This window comes from Aptenodytes forsteri, unplaced genomic scaffold, assembly GCF_000699145.1.
Source record: "Aptenodytes forsteri isolate BGI_AS27 unplaced genomic scaffold, ASM69914v1 Scaffold53, whole genome shotgun sequence".
In the NCBI taxonomy this organism is placed as follows: Eukaryota; Metazoa; Chordata; class Aves; order Sphenisciformes; family Spheniscidae; genus Aptenodytes; species Aptenodytes forsteri.
The window spans coordinates 12,113,087-12,140,257 of NW_008795909.1; the positions used below are offsets into that span (position 1 = coordinate 12,113,087).

Genomic DNA, 27,171 nt, shown 5'->3' on the forward strand with positions numbered 1-27,171 from the left:
GGAAACTTTTTAAACTCCCTCTTGCAAACTAAGAGATGCCTCAGCAGAGATCTGCGCACACAGCAAACGCCACACATCTCAATTCTAACTTCACCCTTCCAACATGCTGAATTTTAAAAGCCTGAAATAGTTTTACCTGAACCTATCCCATTAAAACTGTATTGAGAAGCACAAGGCTTCATCCCACTAAGACAGACTGTATAGATAAGTTGAGTTTTATGCAATGCTCTGCTACACCAACTTGTTTCTGCTACAGTCCTCACTTGATTCAAGAAGCCATGCAAACACACAGCTTAGCTGGCTCACTGAATGTGTACTGGTAAAATAAAAGTTGCATAAATACACTTAACATAAATGCTGGACTCCAGCTGAAAGCCAACCCCACAAAGCAGACCGCAGTATACTGAGATGCAAGAGCAAGACAGTGCTTTTCACTGATGGGCAAGCGTTGAAAGTGTGATCACATGGGCACTGCTAACTACTGGGGTTCAGTTCTCCCACTCTGGACACTTGTACACGCTGGAGCAGGTATAATCACGTTTAATGAAATCAACTCTAGATCCCACTTCTCCAAACCCACCAGAACCCACATCACAGCAAATCCTCTCAGCCTGCGTGATTGCAAAGAAAACCAGAGTTAGAAGCTGGATACAAGCAAGGCCGTTATGTCTGCCCGAGTCTGTAGACAGCTGCCACTCAACGATGGGGCAGCAACAGCTACAACCAGTGGAAAGCGGTCCACTTGACTCCAAGACCTCCATAAATGCAGCGCTGAGCTTGAGCTGCTTTTCAACACGTAAGCTACCTGCACACAAGATTTGGATAGCCACAGATCTCTGAAGGATTGGCTTTCCCTTTTTCACATTTTAACGGTCCTCTTTTTACCTCTTTTCAGCTTCGTTAGAACCAGGAAGGATAAAGTGGTCATGTCCCTAACCAGTGTTAACAAGATGTGACTCTACCCTGAGTCATCATCCTCTTTCTCCTCAATTGGAGATGGCTGCTCGCACCTGAATCACTGGACACCTATGGCAATACTCATCAAGACAAACAGACTGCTTTCCAAGCTTGCGCTTCAGAGGCTACAGGAAGCAACCTTCACATTAAACAGTTATAACTTTATATTTTCACAGTATCTTCACAGCCAAAAGGACTGAAGACCTCCAATATGTGCTCAAAATCTAAAGAATAATCTAGCAGTTTTCTGATGAAGTGTCTAGGCCACTAGGATCTAGCCGAAGCCCTACTTACAGTCCAAGAAATTAAAAAGTTAACCCATACAGCTGCAGAATATGACTAAATACCCAATTATTGTTCTTTATTTTAGAATAAAAAAAAACTTACCATGTTTTAATAATGTCCAGTGAAATGTATTTCATGGGAACTGGAAACCATTTACATTAAATGAACCAAATGAACACCACCGTTACATGAGCCCATGTGCGTATGAGTAGAACTGAGGTGCCTCAGTTGAGAAAGATCTCTGCCAGTACAGTAGCCTCATCTTCCATCTTGATATACATTACATCAAAGGCTTCACCGATGAATTTCCTTGCCCATCTAAGGGCAGTCAGTAGCAAAGATGTCCAGCAGACCTACATTCCAAGCAGATGCAACATCCTACACATCTGACAAAGCAATTCAGTTCTCAAAGAACGAGAAGCACTCGTTCTGCTGGAATTATTCCAGTATGTGTTTCTTAATTACTGGGGGAAGCATCAGTTTTGGGCAAATAATTTTTTACCACTCTCTCTAGATTTGAAATAAGAAACACCATGTAAGACAACAGAGGGGTTTTTTGCTATTTGTCTACTAAGTCTCCTCCTGAACAGGGGCATGGATGTGCTAAGGAACACCCTCGCTCACTGCATAAGCAGTCTTTCACGTAAAGTAATAAGGGAGATTGTTAATAATTTGTTATTGGCTGGGACATAATTAAGGAATGTATAAACATGATACTACCCTGCAGGTGCACCATGGCAGCAACTTCAAATTTACTGTTTAAACAGATGGACAAGAGCCCTTTAAATTTGAAAGTATTGGAAACTAAGGAAGAATTACTATTCAGAGAAGTCTGCAGAGGAAGGACATAGAATTGCTGCAACATGTAGCACAGAGACACCAACACCTGGCCAACCCAAGCCTGCAAGTGCAATTAAAAAATCACTGTGAAGTTGCTGCAGGCTACATTTTGACTTACATGCCATTACAATAATTATGAAGTGGAAAAAACTGAGCAATAAATGTCTATTACAATGCCCAGCTACAGTTGGATTACAGTCAAGTTCTGCAACAGAAAAACTGCCAATCAACTGTGACTGCTACACAAACAATAGAAAAACCAAACACCTTTAATATTACACCCAACTAGCCTGTAATATTGATGCTGAATCTTTAAGAATGAGCAAACTTTTTTGCTTACCACTTTTCACCTATAGCATTACTCAGAAATAAACTAATTCAGTGTTTGCCTCCTTGGTCTAAGAAAAAGTGCTCTGCACCAGTATTTGGGAGGCAGGAATTCGACATGAAGTTACTGGTAGATGGTGTGATCTCTGCTACCAACAGCATCCCATGAAGAGCAGCTAGACAGACGTATTTAACACTTTAGGCTTTTTTTTTTCCCCTCCAAAAACCCCAAAAATCTAACGCATCTGGTAGAAAGTTTTAGTGTTAAGTCTGAGTTTAACCCTTTAAACAGAGAAACAGAAGAGAGGCAATTTACCTAGGCTCTGACACCAGGACTTATCGCAGCCTGGAGTGGAACCATGCTTACTTAAACTACACCCTGAGGTGGATCCAAACCACACAGCAAAGAGGGAGGAGACTTCCCTTCCTCAAACTGCTCAAACTTGCTAAAAACTATGTAAGTGACTCAGTAAATGTCCTTCCCCTGAGTCAGCACTGAAGCAGAGCTCCAGAATTGCATCCGATTTACGGTGCAGGTTAAAGACTGTAGGATTGTTCATTTTCTTAAAGGATGATCTGTGAATAATATCCTGAGGATGTCTGGTCACTAGAAAACATGTAACCCTTGCACAAACCGAGGTTACGCTCATGCCCTGTGTTCCAACCCTTCTCTCCCTGGGTTTGCATGCGGACCTGTTGGAGCACTGCTTTACCACATCACACGGAGAAGGAGAGGTCATATGGCTGTGAACCCCATTTGTACAAAGTAAACAGGTAAATAGATTCCAGTTTTAAAATAAGTTTTAATTTATTTCATTAACTAGTAACTTGATTTCTACTGCAATAAAACAGAGTGCGGCAGGTTATTCGGATATTGTGGAGTGCTGAGATTTGGAGTTAGGCTGAATGAAAGACTACGTACAATACAAATCAGCTTTCTGTTGTGTTGTAAATTTATTCTCGTAATTTTTACCATTTATTAATCCCAAAAGACATATTGCATATTTGGAACATTTTAAATTAAGAGCCACTGTATGATTCAAGACAAGTAGTTTTGTCACATCAAAACTGATGACATGCCCAATAAAAGTATTTTCCCGAGCAAGAACTCCTTACGAGAAATATAAATAGAATATAAACTTCATAAATGATCTAGCACGAAAAGATTAAAATAGTAAATCCATTCAATACTGAAGGCAGTACTTTACCACTCATAGTATGTGTGCGGTGTTTCTAAAAAAAAAAAATCAATTTCCTAACAGAGGGTACTGAAACAAATACGGGCTAGCTTTTGGATAAATTTTATTCCAATAGAACAGAATGAATTGATCACTTAACCCTTTTCTCCCAAGTCACTGATTAATATGATCAGGCAAGAAAAAGTTACTTTTAGTTTAACCCAAGCTTTGGATTTGTTCATCAGATACGATGAAGAGATGGCATGCCTGGAGGCAGATCCGCATTTTCAATATATCACCTGACATAACAAAAGAATTACATCTCCGTATTAACATCTCCATTCCCATAGTTGAGAATGATTTAATTGAGAATCTCAATTACATCTCCATTCTCATGGTTGCTAAACGCAAGTAATCATGATCTATCTTACCACATGCGAGCACAATCTCAGAACATGCACACACACCCTCGGTGCGTTAGAAGTGTTACATTTCCAGCACTTGGAATAACGCTGACCCAAATTGAGTAGACTGAAAAATTTAAACATAGTCACATGAATAATTTAGAATTAGAAGTGCCTTATAGAGGGAAGCAGCAGTAACAGGCAACAACGTGATGGGGCTGAGGGAAGAGAGTAAAATGTATGATCTTGGGAAAAGGACTGGTTTTGCTTCACCTTAAGATCTAAACAAATCACAGTAATCTATGGGAAGCAATCAGTACAGAATTCAAGAATGTAGAATAATTCATGCCCGTCAAAGCATTTTAAAATAAAATTTAACTTTCATAATTTAAAAAAAATGTGAATAAGTATTGGTGCTATTAAACCAAGACTTCTGTAAATCATTTGACATTCCAATAAGTGATCACTACACTACTGTCACTGTAACTAATAATCTAGATTAAAAACCAGCTAACAGATTGCAAAAACTAAGTGAAGGAATTATTCTACAAATGTTTTCCTTACTGTCCTGCAGGAATCTGGTTTTGGCTCACTACTGTTCAACAGTGAATGATCAATAATCTAGAAAAGCTTCAGTAGTCATCCCTGTTAAAACCTGAAGGGGAAAAAAAAACCCAAAACATTGATGAAGTGCTGAACAGTAATAGGAACAGGTTGCTGCCTTGGACTGCTTGCCTACAGTGGCTTTTACCGAACAATATTGCAAAGTCAGATACCACGGGGCTGAGGTGATGCAAGGAATGCACAGATTTGATTCACAAGATTAAAATCCAAATGCTAGTCAGTGAATCCCCAAAAGGTTCTGGTAGACAGCCAAATAAGAATAGCAGAGCAGGATATAAAGCTTATTATCTATTTATATGATGTTAGTAAGGTCATTACTGTAAGGACATGTTCTGTTCTGGCACCTACTCTTCAAAAAAGAACATTCAGAAAATTAGAAATAGTTTAAAAAGCTGACAAAAAACCCCTAGAAGGATGAAGAAAAAAATTAAGAAATTCAATCCATTCATATTAAGTAAGATTGGAAGGTTATTTTGATCATGGTATGTCCTGGATCAGGACATCTGCAGTAGTAGAACATCCTCCAAGAGAGATATATTGAAATCCAATGGTTGGGAGCCAAAGCGAGATGAACTCAAACACAGGTTTGGGTTTTGTTTTTTTTTTCTGAGAGCACAGTAGTTGCTCAAATAACTTACTTAGAGCGGACTGATTCTTTTTCTGAAATTCTTAAAGCAAGACTTCTTTTTTTTCCTAAAATACATGCTTAACTTCTTGACATTATGCTTCAGATGTTGAAATCAGTCGGTGAAGTTTTGACTGTGATATCCAGAAAAGCGATTGGATATGAGTTCCCTCTACCTTTACCAACAAATGGAAATGTGAGCCTCTGATGGCCCTTACCACTGAAACCTTTGTTTCAATTGCTAATTTGCCTTCTACTTCTGGGAGCCTTTAGTCCAATACCAGTAGCACCCACTGTTTTTAAAGCAGTAGCGGTGCAACCCTCTCTCCAAGCAGAAGAACCTGGCTCTGTGGGCAAACCTTTGCTCAGTAATTTGAACGAGTTGGTACAAACTAAAAACACAGGAAGGCAGAAAGAACTGGGAGACCCATACTGCAGTCCAATTCCCCACCAGAGGAGAAAGAAAGGAATTCTGTGTCCAGAAGCACACGCAAAGAGGGACTGGGATGAGAAAATCAGCTGGATCTGAGGAATTCAATGCAGCTGTTTGCTGGAAGCAATCACCCTTCAGATCCAGAGGTATATGCTTGAGAGACAGAGAATATGGCTTCTAATTCTTTCATATGACCAACTGCTATATTAATGGAGACCCAAAAATCTTGAGATGGTTGCTAGTGAAATACTAATGGTGGATGAAAAGCCAGAGGGAAAAAAAGGGCCCTGGTGGAAAGCAGCCAGCCCCGGTTGCAGAGCTAGTGCAAACTACAGTGGCTTCCCAAAAGCCGTTGTGGTGACCTGGTGTTTTAAAGCACTCAGATGCTGCTGGTGGAATGAATCCCGGCAGCGGATTTGTCATGGAGAAGATTCAAGCTGAAAAAATGATTCTTGCAAGTGGTAGAACCCTACAGATTAAGGCAGGAGACATTCAAAATCTTATGTAAACCACACTGAAAATTTGAACGGGTAACATACTTCAGAAGACTTGATTAGAAAAAGAAAAATAACTTAGGAAGATACCCCAAAAATACATGCACAGATGATTACCTTTGCTTCAGCCATCAGTCATTTGATACTAAGTCCCACTAAGACTGTTTTATGAGAAAACTTTGCAATATATTGTGCAGGTTCACAATTCTCCATTTAGCACCAAAAAAATCCAGAGATTCTGCAAGAAGGATCAGGCTAATACTCTGGAAGAGCACATTTAATTCAGCTACAAGGAACAGGAAAATTACACTATATTTTTAATACATTTTATACTTATATTTTTAAATAAAAGGCCTGCTGTTGTAGTCCCCATGTAGGTAGAATTCTTTTAGAATTTAAAAAAAAAAAAGGTGCCTCAGTCAGGACACCAGGACAAAACTGAAGTGTTCAGATATTTTATTATATTAAAACTTCCAAATTGAACTAGTAACTGATAAAACAACTCTCAGACTAATTCTTCTAGTATGAGGTACCTTTTAAAACCTCAAACTTCAGTGCAAACTCATAGCACTTATTTTACAAGTAAACTTAGAGCATCTTACATGTTTGTGAAAAGCTGCTCGTTACAGTAACTCCAAGGCTTAGCTAATCAAGCCTCACAACTAAAAAGAAAGAACCTAAATATGAATGTAAAAGAGCACACACATTTACTATAAACAAACGCAACAGAAACCAGAGGTTTGTGCATAGAGTGCTTGCAAAATAACTCCACTTGCTGCTTCAGTATCAAAGCACTGAAGAACCGCAACTTCCCAGTTATCCAATCCTTCTCCAGGGATTCTCACAACCAAAGAGTGAACTGTGCATTTTAGCTCATTCTTGATCATTTTGAACATGCAAATGTCAAGAACTCCTGGGAAAGGCACTGTATTAGGGAACCACAGGTATACTTGTAAGCACAAACCCCCATGCGATGTGTACTATGCACCTGTGTATATAATATAAATATGCACACATGCACATAATTAGAAATCTTTCTTTAATACAACCATGTTGGGTCTCAAATTTCAGCGCTCTGATGCTCTAAAGTTTTGCTGAAAACGCAACATTTGTCTTTAATACAAGAACAAACTTATGTCACAGGCAGAGCTGCTCAGTATGGGGCACCAAGTGGCAGTGCAGGCCCGTCCCGAGGTTGGTCCCAGGGAACTCAGCACCTTCCCCGCTGCCAGCCAGGAGGGACCACTGCTCCACCAGGCTCCACTCCACCTCCTCACACCACATCTACATGCTACCGGCAGGGAGGAGGGAACAGAATCAACTGGAAAAGAAACAGTAGATGAAAGAGGGACAAATAGGGAGCTCAAGATGCTAAAGAAGAGAGGAGGCAGCATCAGGCTCCCTTCCCCTGGAAGGGTTTTCCACTATTGCCCCGCTATCTGCAGCCACTGCTCCTCCAGTCTCACAATCCCTGCCACAGGCACAATCCACCCTTCAGCTGTGAACACTTCCCCCCGCCCCAGCCATGGCAATAATGCTCCCAAGCCTTTCATCGCTCTCTCTTCCCCCCCCTTTCTTTCTGAAAACCACAGCCAGGAGAGAGATCAGCTAGACAAAAACTTAAACCAGTGCAAATGTGAAATAACAAGGTAAAAAAAGTATTTTGCTATTACTGGACATGCTGCAGACATTGTGCCTAGTAACTGTGGCAATATCTAGCGCAAAAGAAACTTAGCATCAATCTTTTGTTTTTAAATGACATTCAACTCAAACATGCATAGGGAGAGTAAAGTTATTTTATTAAATCATGCACATCACGTGTGTTAGTGCAAATAGTTTAATCTGTACTCCAGAAATTCTATTGTATTTTTATATCTTTACAAAATAGATTTAAAACAATTATTTACTTTAAAAAATGTAATTCTGAAGTTAAGCATTTCAGAACAATATTTGCAATAACCTATATACAAGAGGTACTAAGTACCACTGGCATACGAGTGTTCTGTGGTTGGGTGGCTTCCTGCAACTGAAAAGGATGAAATGAATGAACTAAATGAAAAGGTTTATTTTCTACAAGTCACTTGTGGACTATTTTTTCCAACTAATAATCCTCCCATTAGCAAATCCCATGTAATCTTAAGATAGAACCTTTAATTAGAGGACAATGACCCTTAAAACCTCACAAAGTAAATTATATGCTAAATTTCTATTTAAATATTTAAACTATCTGTCGATTGCCATAACATATTTTAAAGCCAATTCAACTTCTGAGATTACCTCCCTATTTTTGAAGTTTCCTTTAGCAGAGCCATTTTACTTTACCATTCTTTAGCATATTATTTAAGTCTTTAATAAACTTTTTTGACAGAACTGTTGAGCTGAACAAGACAACTACAGTCTACATTTAATTCAGCGCTAACTACAGTGATTCCCACCAAAAGTCAGCAAATAGCAATAGTTATAGTACTTAGATAAGGAAAATAAACTTTGTAATGGGGACCACTGCATCATACTTACAGCCATGTGATGAGGATGCACAAAATTTTACTACCAAATTAAAATCATCTTGACCTGACAATACGTCATCAGGTATATGATTCCAATTTTATAGTATTTTATGTATCATAGATTTTTTCAGCTAATCACAGACGTACTGTAGCAGTTCTCTTAAAGTTACGTCAACAAAAGCTTATCTAAAGAGCTTCTCCAGCTCACGTCAGAAAGTATCAAATGACTGAAAAAATAAATTGATACATGTGGTATGTGAGAAATTATTCATACTTTTAAAGAATGCATCTCTTTAAATATATGAAATTTAATAAATTACATTCAAACTAAAGTTAACGTAAGTTGAATCACTGCACTATGTCCATCAAATGACCAAGTACTTGCTCCCAGAAATACCTTAGTTCACTCAAGAACACACACATGCTTACACTCGCACACGCGCACACTAAATACTCTAGGCTGGTCTTCACCATCAATATCTCTATCTCTTTAAGGCTGGACATGAATTGTGTTTATTCCCAAAAATCATTAATAAAGCAATCCTTATCAAAGAAAAATACGCTTCCTTTGAAAGGCGTGATAAGAGAAGTTTTCTTAAGTCTTGTTCCCAACAGCTCAGTGACTAACAGCAAGTAAAATGGTATACTAGTTTTTTAAAAAAAAAAAAAAAATAAATTTATACTGAAAGGCACTGAGCATACTGCATCTGTTTTCCAAGTATCTGCAAGGTTACTTGGCTTGGGTGTCCAAATCAGAAATGTGTTTTTCCTTCTAAATCTGGCAATCAGATTCTAAAGTAAGTGTCCACAACCCTAGCCATTATAAATAATTTGGTACCAAGAAGCCTACTTTAGGCCACCATTATAGTATTCAGAATCCCAACATACTAATTTAAAACTTGCATGACATTGTAAGCAAAAATATTGCTCACAGTATGATGAATCACAATTTTATTCCCTCTTTATAGACAGATACATTTTATACAGTTTAAAGCAAATGACCCTACTGCTGTTCTCACGCAGAGCTGTGCTGTATTAAGAGGTAAAAAGGAAGAGAATTAATCTGTTTTCCCTCAGTATATGAATGTTGCCAGCTTCTAAAGGGAGGACGGTGTATGGATTCAACAACAGTTCTCATGGAGAAGCTCTGGTTAGGCCTGGGTACAGCACCACGGCTGTTACAGCAACCAAAGCTGCCATCACAGGCATCCAAGGCCATTGTCTCTGTGTGGAGAGAAAAAAAAAATCAATATCATATTTGTTCTAATTCATACTAATCAGTTTACCCCGTGGTTCCTGAAAGTCCTGAGTACCTGTTGATAGGCATCACTAAAATGTTACCCATGAGCCCTACTGCAGGCTAGTCCTGACTTAGAGCATCACAGTAAACCATGTTTCTCTAGCAAAGGGAACTCCACAACTCTTCATGACTGAGGATCATCAGGAGAACTTTTGGCAGTTCCGTATTTCCAGCTTCATTACTGTACGCACCTCAAAGAAATCTGCTATTAAACATGTGAGGGCTTAAGTTGTATAAACATCGCTTGTGCCAAGTAATCGCTAGACACAGGTTTATGCAGTACTGATATCTTTAACTTAGCTTTTGAATGTTTAAATCCAGATCTATGAAGTTAGTTTGTAGCAGATCCTAACAACATCATTTCAAATGGATTGTCACAACATTTCATGACAGCAATAGCATTTTAAGAGGAGGACACACTGAGAGACGTTAGAGAAAATGCAAGCTGAGAGTTCAGAATACAAACCAACCACCTATTTCTCATCTTGTCTTTTTTTCCATCTTCTTCAAAGCAATAGTGAGAAAAATTAAACTGTTTAGAGCCAGAGAGGAATTTCTTAGTCCATAAATAGGAACCAAAGCTTGTTGATTTTTATTATTATTTAGAGGCAAACTCTTCATTTTTCATAGTTAATTAAGCAATTAAGTTTTCTTACATGCCCTAGGATCGCAGCATTGTGCAAAAGGTAGCCCATTTGCTAAAGACAAACTGAGACCAAGTTAGAAGAGGCACATTCAGAACCAGTTAGAACGAAATTCATTGTTAGAATTAAAGAAATCACACAGATGTTAAATGATTAGTTGATTGCTCAGCTCATCAGTATCAACAGAATGGCATATTAAATGAAGGGTTTGCTTCAGGTAAAGATATACCTGTGAGCATTTCACCATGCACTATTTTATACAGAAATGGCACAAACAGGTGAGAGGGACAAACATACATTGACTGAACAGTAGTGCTTGTACCTTTCGCTACCACAATGGGCCGTAACACCAATACAGGAAAGCCAGGATTAGGCCGATGAATACGGCTGGGACGGGTTGTAATATGGAAGGCTAAAGAAGGGAAGGGATATTAAAAATCACTTTGTGCTATAAATCAATCAGGTAAAGATGATTTAGAGAGGGGAAAATAAGTCAGTGAGTTTTGTTTTAATTGAAATGTATTAAAGACATCTAACACAATACAGCATTATCTAATCTGGTATACAAAGTTAGTACACCATTCTACTCAAATGAACAGGGATGTTTAAAAATAAAGGGAGGTAAGCAGAAAATGTTCTAAGAAACCTCTTGTCACAACTTGGAATTTAGCACTTAAAAACAATACAAATCTTAAACTGATTTGCCTGTATCTTATTTATAGTTGGTTTCAGTTTTTCCAAGTGGTAGGAAATCCTGTCTGGATTTCTTAAGGCAGAAAGACTCACACCAGATATTGAGTTTTTCAGCTACTTCTTCATTCCTTGCAAGTTAGCCTTTCCCATTTTCCATCACCAGCCTCCAGGAAAAACAATCTTTTTCCTCCATTAGTAAATCAATTACAACTATGTCCACAGGCAAACCCAGTAGTTCAGACATTTCCACGAGATTGTAACATAACTGTACAATCAACACTAAGTTACTATAAAGCAGGGAAGTACATTTCTATTAGAGATACTACAAAGATCAGCATCTCTGGCAGGTCATCAGCCTTGTGACCAAATGCAATTCTGAAAAATCAATTGAATGTTGCAGCCAGGCCAAACTACCAGCTGGCAAGATTGCAGGGTTCGTTTAGCTTACGGCCTCGTTAGAGCCATCTACACATTTTCTCAGCTACATTCTATTAACTGTAAACTACTTTACTTCACATTCTGGATGGATAGCCTCTATCCTTAATATGATAAATTAAAAGCAAAAATGGACCTAATTTCTTTTTAAGCTGTCCTTGGAAGACATGTCTTTTCTTTGTATCTTAGCCTATATATTCGTGCACGCACACAGACACACAGAGGTTAAGTTCAAACCATGCCAAATATTTTCTTAAGAACTTTATTGTGCTGAAGCCACCTTGAATTTGTTCAAACAAATAAATAATAAATTCATGTTTGAAGACTTTCTAAACATTGTGATTCATAAATAAAATCTCATCCTTATGAATTTGTAGAAGTCACTTAATCATAGAACCTCCAATATGGTTCAAAACACAGGAATCTTAGAAGGTATTCTAGTCTCTGCCATTCAATTCAAGTTTGTTTTAATCAAGGCAAATATTTAATAGACAAATTATGTGTAACTATTAGAAGTAATTTTCATGCAGGATTATTTTTGTGTCATTGGTGCCACAAATCAGAGTGCCACCTTCCCACAGAAAGCATGTTGGTAGAAATAATCACAGCAGTGTTCAAAAAAGTGCCAGAAGTTTAAGTCAACCAGAGCAGCTAATGTTCTCAAACCAGTCACATAAACAAATCTGTCATATAAAGCGCATCAGGAAATAATCAGTGACTCAAGCATGCAAGCACAAGTAGTATACCACACTGCTAAGCGTTTCAGAACACAACACTTTTTTTTAAAAATTAAAACTTAAGTATAAAAAATTAATATTTAAATGATAACCATGGAGTACAGAAGCCTTGTCTTTTCTAACATTTGTTAGTTCACTGAACAATTCTATGGATTGATTTTTTTAAATTATTTTTTAAATTTATGCATTCATGGATGTGGCATCTTGGCAAATGAAACAGATGATAAATATCCACCACATTAAACGAAATTGCCTCCCAACGATTAAATTTTCCCCCTCATGAACTTATCAATCTATAACAAATCTCCTTATTGTCGAGGAGCATTTAACTAGGTGCTTCATTAAAAATGTGCATCTTGTATTAGAATATGAAGATATGCAAACTCAGATACAGATGGGCTACAAAAAGCAACAAATCCCACAGTGGGAAGTCACTTTCGGTGGGACACTGTCCTCTGAAATGAAGTAGCGGATAATGATTCCAGCATAAGGGGACAAAGGTACTTGAAAAATTTGACCTCGGAACTCAGCCACAAGATAGATACGTTTTACATTACTGATTGAGAGTAATGCCTGCTTGGACAGCAAGCTTGTCCTGCAAGTCCTTAGATGGCTGGATGCTCCTCTTCATACTCTGACCTCCAGGTTTCAACTGTCATAACTAACTCCTCCTCTGGAAGCAGATTTTAGCAACTGCTGTGGATCCTGATTTCATTTAAATACTCACCTCAAATTCTTCCTAAAATTTCCCTTACCTTGCAAGCCACTTTCCACTTTCATCAGGTGCTCCAATTCCCTTCACAGTATTTCTTCCCTCTACTATCCCCCTTTTTCCACTGATCATTTTAATCCTGAGGTTAATGTTTTTAACAGAGGAGAAAATCTCACATTCACAATTATTTATTCAGTGTGATCTCTTCTACTAGAATGGGAGGTTTTTGGTTGGTTGTTTTTGACTTCTGCCTACTTTAGTAGCTCAATATTATCTGAGCATTGCAGAAGAATTCTAAGCAGGAAACAGGTTCCAAGAGAATTATAACATCATATTCCTGAAAATATGGCTGGAAAAAAGTGAGAAGGGGTTTGAATTCTTTACATCTTTGACAGCTCTACTCTATTAAAGGTTTACATTCAGTAATTGGCTATGGCAAGAGTATTCACACAAACTTTGGGCATCTAGCAGCCAGCTGACTTTAGAGGATGGTACCTGTAAAACTTTCTTCATAGTCAGAGAAACAGTTTTCTAAAAGGCTATTACAGAGCATCCGTTATCCTCCTGTTTTGTACTGTCCACTACAGGAGTTGCTTACCCTGCACTGATCAGAGGCAGTACAGGAAGACAATAAACCAGCCATCCTAGGGTAGTAAGGTATCTAGAATAAGGCTATGACCACCTTATAATGTGTCTGCCACACCCTTAACATTTGGAGAATTTCAGAAGTCTCAGTATAAAAAAAGCTGTCCCTAGCTGTAAACTCAATTCTAATGATACAACCTCTCAAATTAATTGCAACAGAACAGAGTATTTTAATTAGTGAATAGAAAGGACAGTTCAACTGCACTGTTTAAAGCATGAGCCAATCAGGGATAACCACTGTTAAGAAGCATGAGCAAGAGTAAGGAGGGAACATCTGTTGTAATAAACACTAATAAAATAAAGGCATCTTGAAAATGGTTGCTTAATTCATTTGGATACAGGTTTCTCAGCTTTTACCCGTGTATCATTCTCTGAAATTAAAAAGGCCATATTTAAAACTGTCACACAACTGTAAATTTAACTTACATGCATAATTGTAACAGTGTAATGACCTGCAAATTTGCACAGGTAGCACCAGAATGGAATTTTGCATGTAATACGGTACACAGCCTTTTTTTTTTTTTTAAAGTCTGTCCTTTTCTATTGGACACTTACATACTCCCTCAATCAACAGAATTGCCAGTGTCATAACCGTACTTCCCCACATATTTTGTACAGACTTACGTTGTTTCCTTTTTCTTGTAGCAGCTTCAGGTTTTCTTTACACTGTTTGAGCTCTTCTGTGAGTGACTGATTTTCTTGTTCAGCCATCTCATACTTCGCCTTCAGCTCTGAGAGCACAGTCTGTGTTCTTTCATACTAAAGACAAAGAGAAAACAGTCTGTGGACTCCTGGACACCCAACACATGCTCACATTTGCTTAGCGCACAGCTTCCTTTCCTGTCATCTGCCTAGAGTAACTAATCTTGGATCAGTACACTCTCTTTTCATAAAAACATGGCAGAAAAATCTTAGTTTAGATTTTCTTTTTTTCTAAATGAAGATTTTGTCCTTGACTTTGAAGGGCTATGATTACCAAAAAAAAAAAAAAAAGGAAATATGAAGTAAATGCAAGGCCTTAATTAATCTCTCCTACCAAACAATTACTCATTTTCATATTGGAAAGGACTGTAAAAACTATGAAGACAAAACAAGAAACAGGGGAACAAGGAGACCTTTACGGTTAAATAGTGGTCTTACATCTAGGCTGTAGTTTAAATACCTACAACAATCAAATAGGTGCAAAAATCAACATTCTGTATAAAGTAAAACAAACCCTCTTCCCACACAGCAAACTCAAACATAAAAGTAAGAAAGGCATTAAAAAAAAATTGCCTTCTTACAATCATGACACAATCCTCAGTGTGGGTCAAGTACAAACAATACTGGGTGAATGTGTCTCATGTTCCTATAGTATGGGCAGCTTCTCCTTTTTCAAACTCACATTCAATTTTTTTCTACAGATCACAAGTTTTCTAGTAGTCCTCATGACAGGGATTAGTAAGGACAGAACCAATGATTTTCAGTACTAGCATTTACCACAAATTTAAAACATTAGGCATCTTTACAAATACATCTGATTACAAAAACACAGACTAACGAGACAGGGTTTTTCAAATTCTGAAAATGGTAAGGAATGTGACATGGATGAATTAATGACAAAGCAAAGCAAAGGACTGCAAAATAAACTAGAAGCAGTGATTGGGGAAAACTTCACTCAAAATGCTCATATGAGTAAGCAAGTAATTGTTGGAGGCTATGGCCTTCTTCCACACATCATCTTTAGAGGCGAGGCAGATGAAATATATGCTTCAAATGCTAGCTTTTCCTTATGCACTTGCTAATCATCTTCAGCAGCTTAGTGATCCCGTAAGATGAAAGGAGACCTTTGTAAAGAATGTGTAATCTCTGTCAAATAAAAGAGTTTAAATCTAACTAGGAAGATCACACTGACTAAAAAGAATTTATTTTGATTCATAACAGCTAATGAAGCTCTATACCACGATGCCCAGGAAGACTCCAAATAAGGGTTTACCTGTCTGAACAGCTTAAAAGTAAATTCACCAAGGTAATGCACGAAAAGTACACTCTAGGAAGTTCCCAAAACACACGCAAGTCATTTTGTCTGAATCTTCCTTTTTGGATTTAACCCCCAGTTTATATATTGTTAGCTACCATAAAAGTACTTGCAATAGAAGTATGAAAATTTTTCATTACTAGAATTCTTACATTTTTCCTTTACTTTTAGCTCAAAAGTCAAAGTCATTGGGCATTATATTCTCTCAAAACAGAAATAATGTTTCATGTTACCTCTTTCTGAAAATCTTTTGCTTGACTCTCAGCTTCACTGAGTTGGCTTTTTAGACTAGCTGCATCCCGTTGATGTTTTTCTCTCAAAGATCCCATCTGATTTTCAAGTTCCTTTCGAGACGTTTCAAGAACACTTATATCGCTGGTTAGCGCTAAACTCTGTTTCTGAGAGCTGAAAAACAAATACATTGATTCCTCATGTGTTTTAAATTTAAACAAACAAGAGATTTTTTTAAAGCACTTTTCATCCTCCTAAGCTTCACACATTATTTTTATTTAATATGGAAATATCAGCTTACAGCAATCATAGAAGTGCAGATCATCATTGTCTCCCTATACAAAGTACTGACACTAAAGGCTGGCCACAGTCTTGCTTTTAAATATGTGCACAGCTTAGTGTGTACAATTAATCATAATCCATAATTTAAATAATTTATCATTCATATTTTTTAGTTTATTATTTTACTTTTTATTATTCACTAAGCATTTATTATATACTCCAAAGTATTTTGAAACAAATTTGTAATGAGAAGTCTGTCCAAGGTTGTTAGAAGTATTTCACTTATTTGCACACACGCTTCTTTGCTTACTCCAGTTGCATAAGCTAATAGCTAGTATATCCGTCAAGTGTTTATTAAAATTGTGTAATAGTCAGAGAGCTCTAAATTAAGCCATTACAAACTTCAGTGTAATAACCAAGTAGTGTTAATTTGTGCCTGTGCAAGACAGAAAGAAAAATAAGGGAGAGATCTTGCATATCTCCATTATGCAAATCCTGTATTTGCTCATGTGACCTTCCGTATGAAAAAATACAAGTAGAAATCAGGGCATGATGGAACGAAAAAGAAAAGTTTGATTCCTGTAAAATAACACATTACTTCTAGAAATGTTTTACTGCGGGAAATTTCCATTTTTTTCAATTAGATCTTACAGCAGTGAGGAAGCCGGGGGGGGGGGGGGTAAGTATGATGGTAAAATTCAGATCTACAATAAAACAAACTTGCTGTCCCATATTTACTTTGTGAATTAAATTCCGATATCTGAAACTGGAAAACAACATAATAATGGCAGATGAAGGGATAAGAGGGGAAGTTACTTCCAGGCAGAAGATTTAGATAGCCTTTAGCAATGTTGTGTGCTCAAATAACAAAAGAAATAAAGTAAAATACAAATACTCCTGTGCTCTAAAATCCCTCCCAAAAGATATTATGGTGCTTGCAATAAAAAGATTTGTATTTTTCTGTTAAGCAAAATATGATATAGAAAACTGTTTCTGCCTATCATTACTATTCATAATGTGACAGGCTTCCAGGAAACACCATACTATCTGAGAATCATTTTCCAACCCTGAACACTGAGAAAATTTTAGGTTAGGAAATCTATGTGGTTTATTATCTTTTAAGTAGAAGGATGACTGTTAAGTCTAAATACTTCCACAATGCACGCTTCCAAGTCCTTATTAAAAGCAGCAAAATAAGTCAGGTTACCTTATGACGATATAACATGACTGATAAGTAATACAGAAGCATTTACAAAATAGAAAAAACTAGCTTAGTATAACAGTTTGGCATGAAAGTGTGTTCTGCCCAAAACTATGATATAAATAAAACTTCAATACATTTATTGAAACACCATCAGACGTTTAGTACCACTTTTGGATGGTACCACAACAAACATCTTCAGCTACTATGATACCTTCCTAGACAAATCCATTGGGCCCTTACCTAGAAAGCTCCTTCTCTTGTCGTTGAAGTTCAGATGTAAGCAAAGTATTTTCCTTCCTTAGTGTAACACATTCAGCTTCAAGAGCACTCCACTCTGCCTTCAACTTTTCAAGTTCACCTGCAACAAATAAAATTTAATTGAATTGAGTAAAATTATTTCATGACTGCTTCAAGTATCACCAGCTAATAAATGAAGGAAAAGCTGGTATCAGTCATAAATCTCAAACATATTTGATTATAATCACGTCACATGAATTCTCTCAAGCATCTATAAAACATTACCATATCTTCTACTGTTATGAGGTTTGTGAGCCATTAAACAAGCTAGTGCTTTTTTTTTTATGTGAGCTTTTTTCTAAAGCACAAAGAAGCAGAAAACAGTCTGTTTATGGGTCTACTCTAGTATTTTAGAAATAGTGACAGAAAAGTGTATTGAAGAAAATAATTTCCCAGACTTGAAAATAGCAAACAACTGGAATCACTAGATAACATGCGTCTGCTACAAGGAACAGAATAACTAAATAACAGAAAGCAATAACTAAAGGGTGAAAATGAGACCTTTTAAATAAATCAGTCCCTGGTAAAATAGATAAAAATCAAGGTTACACACATATTAGTAACACAATGACAGAGACTGGAGTCTGAACTGGAAAAAGGCTCCTCTGGCAACTTCACACAGATTAACTGATTCAGAATTTAAAGCATATTTTACATATGCCAGTTTCTCTTCGGCATGTACAAAATTTCAGCATGAGCTTTTGAACTCTATTAGCAGATTCTCCAAGACCTGAAGCTATAGGCCTGGAGTAGCGGCTCTCAACCAGTCCTCGTGAGATGTGGGTGCATTACAGGTGAAGTGAAACACAAATGAAGGAGCCTAAAGGAAGCCCTATGCTGGCTCAGCACAACGTATTTGTATCTCTCTACATCACGTGTCCAGAATACAGCTTTAATTTTAAATTTATTTTAACATTTTTATGTTAAAAATGAGATGGTACCAACAGTTTTATTAAGCCATAAAATACAGTTATTTGTCTCAAGTGAAGCTTTGCTAGAAAAAATAAAAGGTCAGAAGCTACCCATTTACAGGCTTAAATTATACAGAAGTTACACAAGTCCTTTTGGAAATCTCTGGCAATATCAATCCCTCAAACAGTACAAGTTTTCCATCTTTTCTAAGTGGAATTATACTTGGCCTACTTTTGATATCAAAGGGTACCTAAGCTAATTTAGGCACAGTTGACAATTACTATTTAATGAAGTATACAAAACAGCTTTTGTAACACTACAAGCCTTGATACACATATATAAACACACACGTGTATATATATAGACATAGTAAATGACTACAGAGACAGACAGACAAATAGCAATTTGAATAATTGGCATCCATCAGATTGAGAAGGATGCTACTGTTAGCACTGGTCTGTGACATCCTTTTAAACAAGTACCTTTTAAGCGAGTAGCCTCTTCCTTCTGCTGATCCTCACACTGCTGACATCTGAGCTGAAAACTGGCTTGCAGACTGACAATTTCTTTTTCATAATCTGAAGCATCTTTCCGCCACCGTTCAAGTTCTGCTCGCACTGTTTGCAGCTCGTCTTGCAATGCAGAAATATCTGTATCTCGTTCTGATGCTGCCCTTTCTGCTACTTGTTGAAGTGACAGAATCTCATTTTGAGCACTGACTAGTTCATTTCGAGTGCTTGAAATTTCATTCTCCTTCTCCTCACGAAGATTCTCAGTATCTTCTTGTAACCTTTGCAACTGAGCTGGAAAGCATAACATTAATGTTAATATTTTTAAAAACTGTACTTACAGAAAATCTAAAAAACTTAACTCCCTTTCTCAACTTATTTATGTTTAATAGGACTACAAAATCCTAATGCAATTGAAAAAGACAGTAAACTTGTCAAATGCTGTACCCTTCAAGAGACATGTATGTGGGAGTCATGTATTACAGAGTGTCAAAAGAAACAAGAATTATGGTTGGACAAAGCTTTCTTAGACAGGGTCGTGTTATGTGTGTGATACTAAAGCAACTCTCAAAAATCTGAAACCAAGATTTAGATCCAACTTCACTGTAAGCAAAACAAGCGTTACAGAACAAGGACACTGCGGGGTTCAGGGACAAGAGGAAAAGCAAGAAAGCTTCTGTGACAAGCCAAACAGTTGCAAAGCTACATTGGTAATGTTTGCCTGTTCAGCAGTTAACTTGTGATGTCTAAATATTTGAGGCACAGAGTCTAATTTCTACTCCAGTCTCAACACGTAGTAAAAGAAAAAAATTACTTCACTTCTTTGCAAAAAGCATTTTTCAAACTGCAAGATTAATTTTGAATTGAAAGGAACAGCTGCATTGAATATACTGAACTGTAAGAAGTCCTTTAGCATCTACATTTTACTATAAATGTGCAGCAGTCACATACACGCTAGGTTATTTTACATTTATGCATGAAGCAAATCTTATACATTATTCCCATTCAAAACTGTTTCATTACTAAACACATCTCTGAGCACAACTATTTTTCATAAACACATGCAAACAGAATCCAGTGCAAATAGTTGGGAAAAAAAAGTACAGTACAGAGGAAAGGGAAGCATGAAAGAAAGAACAACAAAATTATAGTTAAAACCCTGACTGATGGAAGTAAAGTGTTTAATTTGCTTTTTAAAGAACACATATCAGAGTTCACATGTATTTCATTGATTTTTAACATGGGAAAAAGCAATTACTAAATTAATGAAGAATTGCTCTGAGAAGAAAAGTGCAAAGTTCTTAACATCACTTGAAAACCTAATATAAGATACTGTAGAGGGTCAGAATTACACATTTAAAGTTATATGTTATAGAAGCAAAGGGCAAAAAAGGACAGTGGAAAGCACGGGGAAGATAACCAAGGCTGAGTAACCTTCATAGATTTCTTGTATGGATTTTTGTTCTCTCAATCCATTACAGAAGATGACACGGAGAATGTGAGCGAGTTGTGCTGTAAACTGATATAGCATTAAAACCACACAAGAGAGACTTGCACTTTCATGACAACTATACTTGATGTTTTTCAGTAGCTGCATATACCATAATATAGGTAGAATTCACATACAGGTACAATCTAGAAACTTTGCTGTTAGTTGATGTACAGTGAAGAAGAAAAACATAACTTTTTTCCCTCTCCTCTAAACAGGCTCCAGCAAGACATTTAGCTCATTAAATAAACTAAAGAACCTATGAATTACGCAATTCCATACTCTGGAGAAAAAAGACAGTATGGGAAAAACCATGATAGTTATTATATATTGTAATACGCAATATCTATTATAGACAACAGTAAGTTAGATTTCACAGCAATTCTGTGTAAGATGAAACAGTATCTGTTCCATAACAAAGACATTTGCAGCATGATGGATTTTTAAATATATGTGAACAACATGAGGCTTACTACCACCTCATTTGTTTGGAAATAGTTTCTAAAGGATTATACTAACAGAATAGCAAACAAAGTAGTAGATGAGAACAACCCGACAATAATACAACACATTACACATTAACAATTGCCTTTCATGTATCCTTACATTAGAAGCCTTGAATCTATCAAACCAATATGCTAGGAAACCACATTTCTAAAACACCAAGAATTATGACTTGCTAACACAGCAGGTGCCCATTAATGAGCAAAGGAGTGATTTTTCAAACCATATCTTCCTGATACTATTTTCTTTATCAAGCCAAGCTACATTCCTGCTTCTCAGTAATGGCAGTGTTTCCAATAAATTTGGGTTTTTTCCTTCTGTCTGCATTGTTGACGAACAACTCTCCCTTTGAATGTTCAGGCGTGAAAACAAGCATGGTATGACTGAAAATCCAAACACATAAGTGTTTCTAAAGTTTGTTGGAGTTGTAGAAATAACTTACACAGGAAAATTACTACCAAGAATATTGGAATGGTTTCTGAAGCACTGGATATAATTTGAAAGGGCAATTAGAAATAAAACTTCCATTACATCTCTTATTTATGTAAGCCATTACTTCATCTAAACTGAACGCTTCACTTATTTTTTTTTTTAAATAAGTAATGACAAGTTACTTGAATTTCCTTGCTTTACCTATCTGTTCATCTAAAGAACTTCACACGTAGAGACAGGATCTCAGTTGTTTCTGTGGCACTTCTATGACAAACACATAAAGCCATGTAGCACTGGCTGGCCTAAAACATTCATTCCATGAAAATACTTTAAGAAACGCTACTGCATGAAGCTGTCAGGATTTTTTTTTCTCCACTACAGTTCATAGAGGCTGCCAAGAGAGAATCCTGACATCCTGACAACTTTTCTCAAGTTGTGAGATGTGTCACCCCCTAAAACTCTGGGAAGCAGCAAGCATACAACGAACATCAGAACGTTTTGAACTACCATGGAGAGAGAAGAGGAGGAAACATAAGCAAGACCTCACTTGAGAAGGGTTCAGGAGACAAAAATGTACTGAACTGACAAGAAGCATCTTGCAGTTAAGTTTGGCCCTGTCAACCTTCTACTTTGATTCTCTTTTTTTTTTTTTTTTGGGGGGGGGGAGATTTCTTTTTTCTGCATAGAAATAACTATCAAATCATAATTTCTAACTTTTGCTACAGTATTTTTTACTTGGAGAATTTTCATTATTAGCAGGACAAGATTCAGAATTAAATTGCTCCTCTTGTTCTGAAGATGAGTATTATGTAAGCTCCTCTTTCTTACAGGCACAATGGCAGAAAACGTAAATATTCTTTGCTGACATTCATATAAAACAGTGCTATTATATAAGCTTCTCAGTGTAACTGGTGTATGACAAGTACCACATTCCACAACAAACTACCGCCCGTAAAGTAATTTGCTAAAGCTATTTTGATTTCCTAAGAAAGTGAGGATTGTCAGTCAGTCCATCTGCCTGTCTGCTCATCTGCCTTCCAACCATTTTTAGGTCCAAACCACATGATATGCTGACAAAGATACCAAGGTATGAAGCTCCTACAAGTTTCATAACAATCAATGGCTTAGTAGATGTACAGACTAATGCTTGCTCTAAGGAAGAGTCATAATATAACCCTTATTGATTTTAAGGCTAGACAGCCTCTTGACCAATATGCTCACTCACAGGCATAGGCTGACAAGTTAACGTGATACAGAATACATGACACAAGCTACGTGAATCATGGGATTCCATTCTGCTATAATTATTTTAGGCTGAAAAGAGCATGATTGGTCATACTGTTTTTTCAAAAAGCATAGACAGCGTCTCTGTTGCAGAAATTTTACTGCATGCTCTGAGGTAGGATGCAGATCTGGAGTGATTAAAAATTTATTTAAGAGGATTCTACTAATGAAGTGAAGAGACTGAGTAGCACAAAAAAAGACTAAAACTTCTGAGTGCTCTGAAGATAAAATAGTCACAGTAAGAATCCCTCAATCATTCAAAGCTGAGAAAGACTGGAGAGGAAGGAGAAGAGGAATGTGTTACAGATTACGTCTTTTGCATTTTCTAAGTTATGATGAGAACCATAGGAATTGACAAGAAACATTACACAAAAAAATTCAAACAGATGGTGAAAGAAATCAAATTTAAAAGGAAAATATTAATTGAGTGTATGTTTATTAGAGCTTTGGCTGTTTCCGTGGCGTCATAAGCAATGTATTTTCCCTAAAAGAGTGGGGTAGGGAAAAAAAATTACTACTTTGCAGAACATTTATTTGCTTGTTAGATTCTTCAACTTGCACTCGATATGCTTTTCTCTCTTCTTCCAATAGCGCTATAAATGAAAGTGAAAATGTGCCCAAAAGTTTTTGTTAGTAAGAAGTATTTCAGCTCTATAATTAATTTTAGTCACAACTTCCCCTTAACTGAAAAGATTAAAACAATCATATTATTTCAGTAAGTTATCAAAGCTAGTAACTGTGTAAGTAGTTTAATAAAAAGTTAATATTATGACATCATTCCATTATTGTGGTAGTATTACAATTAATTTGAAATTAATATAATCTGTTGCCTGATCCAAAAACTCCATGTGTGCTAAATGCAAAGGTGTGGGAGGAGGAAAAAAAAAGCTGTAAATACACCCCATAAAGAACACTGAACAATATGCAAATAAACTGGACTATTTTCTTGTCAAAAACAACCCGCAGTTTGCTGAGGATAATGATACAGCTACATATCTGATAGGATGATCTAAACAAAGAACTACCACTGAATACATTAAATTATGTGCATTATCTGACTGAAATACAGATGATTCAATACCTGTAGATGAATGTATTTTATAAGGATGAAATATATGGAGTTCAAGTATGTATTCAATACCATGAAAAGATACTTGGTCTATCTTGAACCAAAAAGAAGTCAGAGCTCAATCTGACTGTATAGAGTTTAGAAAAAAAGCAAGTTTCTGACATTCTGTGCAGAAAGATGTGAATGCTATGAAACAAATTTATCTAACAGTCAGTCAGCAAAAACCAGACCCCCTTTTAAGACTACCTGATAAACACAATTTTAATGGATACCCTACACAACCAAGTTGGTATGGGTCTCACCTTGAAGTTCAAAGCATTTTTGTTTACTTGTCCTAGCTAGCTCTTGGGCTTCAATCAGTTCCTTGTGCAGTTGCTGAATTTCTTGCTTAGCCTCAGTCTCTGATTGTGCACCCTGCAATTCATCTGATAAAAGAACATTTTCTTTAAATCATAAATTTGTACAACAGTTTAATTTGCACTGCCATGTGATGACTGGCGACTTTTCATTCAAATCATCCGAAGTTAGTTGAAGTAAACTCAAAATTGGATTAGGTAAGTATTAGCAAAAATATTAATATACTTTTAAAAGGAGGAAAACATATGTAAACTTTAAAACATTCATTATCTATAACATGCAGTATAAAACAAAAGCAAACAAGAAATGGAGAGTTTTTAAAAACACTGTATAGATTGGCAAGGATTCCTGGATTGACAAAAACAAAGGAACAACAAGTGTAAGACAATCCTTGACTCTGTTTACAAATTGTCTATTTTTAAAAGGAAGCTACTGTAACCTTCTCTCCTAGCACACGTTTATCAGCAATGATCCTGCATCCCCCACCTCCCAACCCAAGCCCACCCTCCCACAGTCCTGCTCCTAACAGCACATACCAGCCCTGGCAGGCAGCATACCAGCACACGTACAGACCCAGCCTTGTACTGACGCTGGTTAATGCCAGTCAGCTGCAAGAGATTATGCAAAGAGTTGCTATTAAGTGGTTTGCTACTGCCAATCGGCTTGCTACCATGCAAGGCTGGGCTTCCCCTCTCCCTCTGTGAACCACAACTACAAGGAAAGGAAAAATTTAGGGAAATTTTCTAAAACAAAATTAAGAAAATGAAGAAAAGTCCACCCTCCTTATTTCATTCACTGGCCTAGTGAATACTAAACTACATTTTGCTCTTAAAATTTTTTTTACTATGTCTTAAAAATATTAGGTATACCTTTAACACGATCAGATATCTATGCATGTTGTTTTAACTCTAAATAAAAACATTTGCTCTTCCCCACAAGTTTTGTATTAGCTAAAATGCATATTAAATACCTCTTGGGCTCATAAGAGATGAGTTGCAGTTGTAGACAAATTAAGTACTTCTAAAGCTGAAGTTTTGGGGTAATTTAAAAGAGGAAAAATAAGTATTTGTAACTAACAGCAGTGTCCTCTAATGGGCACATGCTAGAAACTAGATGCAGTAACAAAGAGGAAGACAACACTCTAGCCTGCAGGTATCTGCAATGCCAGGACTGGACCCAGGAAACTCTCATTCATGAAATTTTCCTTAAGTACTGTCTGTGCGGAAACAGATCTTTCAATAGGCACAAAGAGCACTAATAAACTGAGAGTTTGAGAGAGCCAAAACTTTATATAAAGCCAGTTAGGTGAGAAAGGTAAAGGAGGAAAATCAGTGAAAAAAGTCCAGCTGAACATCTTGGGAGAGGGAGAACAAAAAGGTAGATGTGTTACACAGCTAATGGTTAATAAACATCTACCACTATAGACTATATGGACTTAGGATAAAGGCACACTGCTTAGAATAAAAAACCCAAAGGATAAATTGCTTTGGTTGTCTGGACCTTTCACTAATAAGAAAAAAATAAATACAAGCTATAGTTTAGTTTGTCATTATACTTGACATTCATATTTGACTGTATATGTCACCAATAAAGTAACTATAAAAATTTTTTTGCTGTTTTCTACATTAAAATAATTGGTTATCAAATCATGCTAAAGTATTCATACTGTATCCCTCTAAGAAAAGAGGCTATGTTTTTCCTATTCTCACAGTAATGAATTGGTGGGCTCGAATAGAGCCAAGGGCACACACGTGCTTTTAGACTTTTTCAGAACAAAATTATGAGAGCAGAAAGAACAAAGAGGACTACATATTTCATCCAAATACTTTCTCTTTTATAGTTTATTAGAGTTCCAAATCCAAATTTCTCTTTACTGAACATGTTTTGTTCTTAGCTTCTCATGACTAAAGACTTGAGGCAATTAGACTTCAAACCCTCCTTAATGAGACTGTTCAGAAGAAATGGATGAGAAAGTTGACAAATTATGCTCAAATCATGCCCGATAAAGAAGCAGTGTCCCAAATCCAACAACAGACACCCTAAATGAACTTTCTGATGGACAGTATTTTCCAATCAATGAAAGCACACGTCATAAAAGATAATACTGCTTCAAAGGAGATGAGGGACTCAACTTATGGGACAACATAATCAGTTTAGCAAAGGCACAATGAAGGTAAAAACTCTTTCCTACTCAAATGCAATAGGGGAATTTCCATATTACATGCTTCTAAATCAAAAGCCAAGAAATATAAGGACGAGAAAATAACAGCTTTTCAGTCTTACCCAAACTGAAAGTTTCTTTAATGTCTTTTAGTTCAAAGCAAACATCATTTCTGTGCTAACTCTAGTTTTGAAAAAATTCCTTACTGAGTAGGATTGCTCTATTTATAAATAATAAACCTACTAGTTATCATCAGGCTTAGATTTAGTTCTCTCAAGAAGCAAATTCACATCACAAAAACCTGGTTTTAGAACCAATGTAAAAGGCTGCAATTAAAAAAGTATTTGAGCAATTTCCAGAAGTACTCAGCATTGGACTAACTGTTCTCAGAGAAGCCTAAGGAATTCTATCATTAGTTACAACAAGGTGCCAAAAAAAAAAAGTCAGATACAATAGTTTGAAAATCCTTATTCATTTATTCTAGCTCATGGAAAATTTTAATCTGTGATCAGATTGTTTGCCATGTTACAACAAAGGTTCTTAATTAACACCACCTTGTTTCACTCTCTCTCCCCTCCTCCCC

General features: G+C 36.7%; 1 protein-coding gene across 10 annotated transcripts in view; it reads right to left on the bottom strand.

Moving 5' to 3' along the window:
* Nucleotides 1–3,197: 3,197 nt before the first annotated feature.
* Nucleotides 3,198–27,171, bottom strand: part of SLMAP (sarcolemma associated protein) — a 104,636-nt gene continuing 80,662 nt past the window's right edge. For 6 of the 10 annotated variants that reach the window (XM_009284469.2, XM_009284466.2, XM_009284462.2 and 3 more), the window contains 7 exons: nucleotides 24,373–24,495; nucleotides 23,520–23,594; nucleotides 19,266–19,586; nucleotides 17,815–17,932; nucleotides 16,091–16,262; nucleotides 14,465–14,599; nucleotides 3,198–9,898 (listed from right to left, as the gene is read on the bottom strand). In XM_009284469.2, the coding sequence (XP_009282744.1) occupies nucleotides 9,809–9,898; nucleotides 14,465–14,599; nucleotides 16,091–16,262; nucleotides 17,815–17,932; nucleotides 19,266–19,586; nucleotides 23,520–23,594; nucleotides 24,373–24,495 (1,034 nt within the window). In that variant the 3' untranslated portion in view covers nucleotides 3,198–9,808. Of the gene's footprint in view, nucleotides 9,899–10,940; nucleotides 11,031–14,464; nucleotides 14,600–16,090; nucleotides 16,263–17,814; nucleotides 17,933–19,265; nucleotides 19,587–23,519; nucleotides 23,595–24,372; nucleotides 24,496–27,171 lie in introns of all 10 variants that reach the window. The other 4 variants (XM_009284464.2, XM_009284461.2, XM_009284467.2 and 1 more) reach the window with 3 other exon arrangements.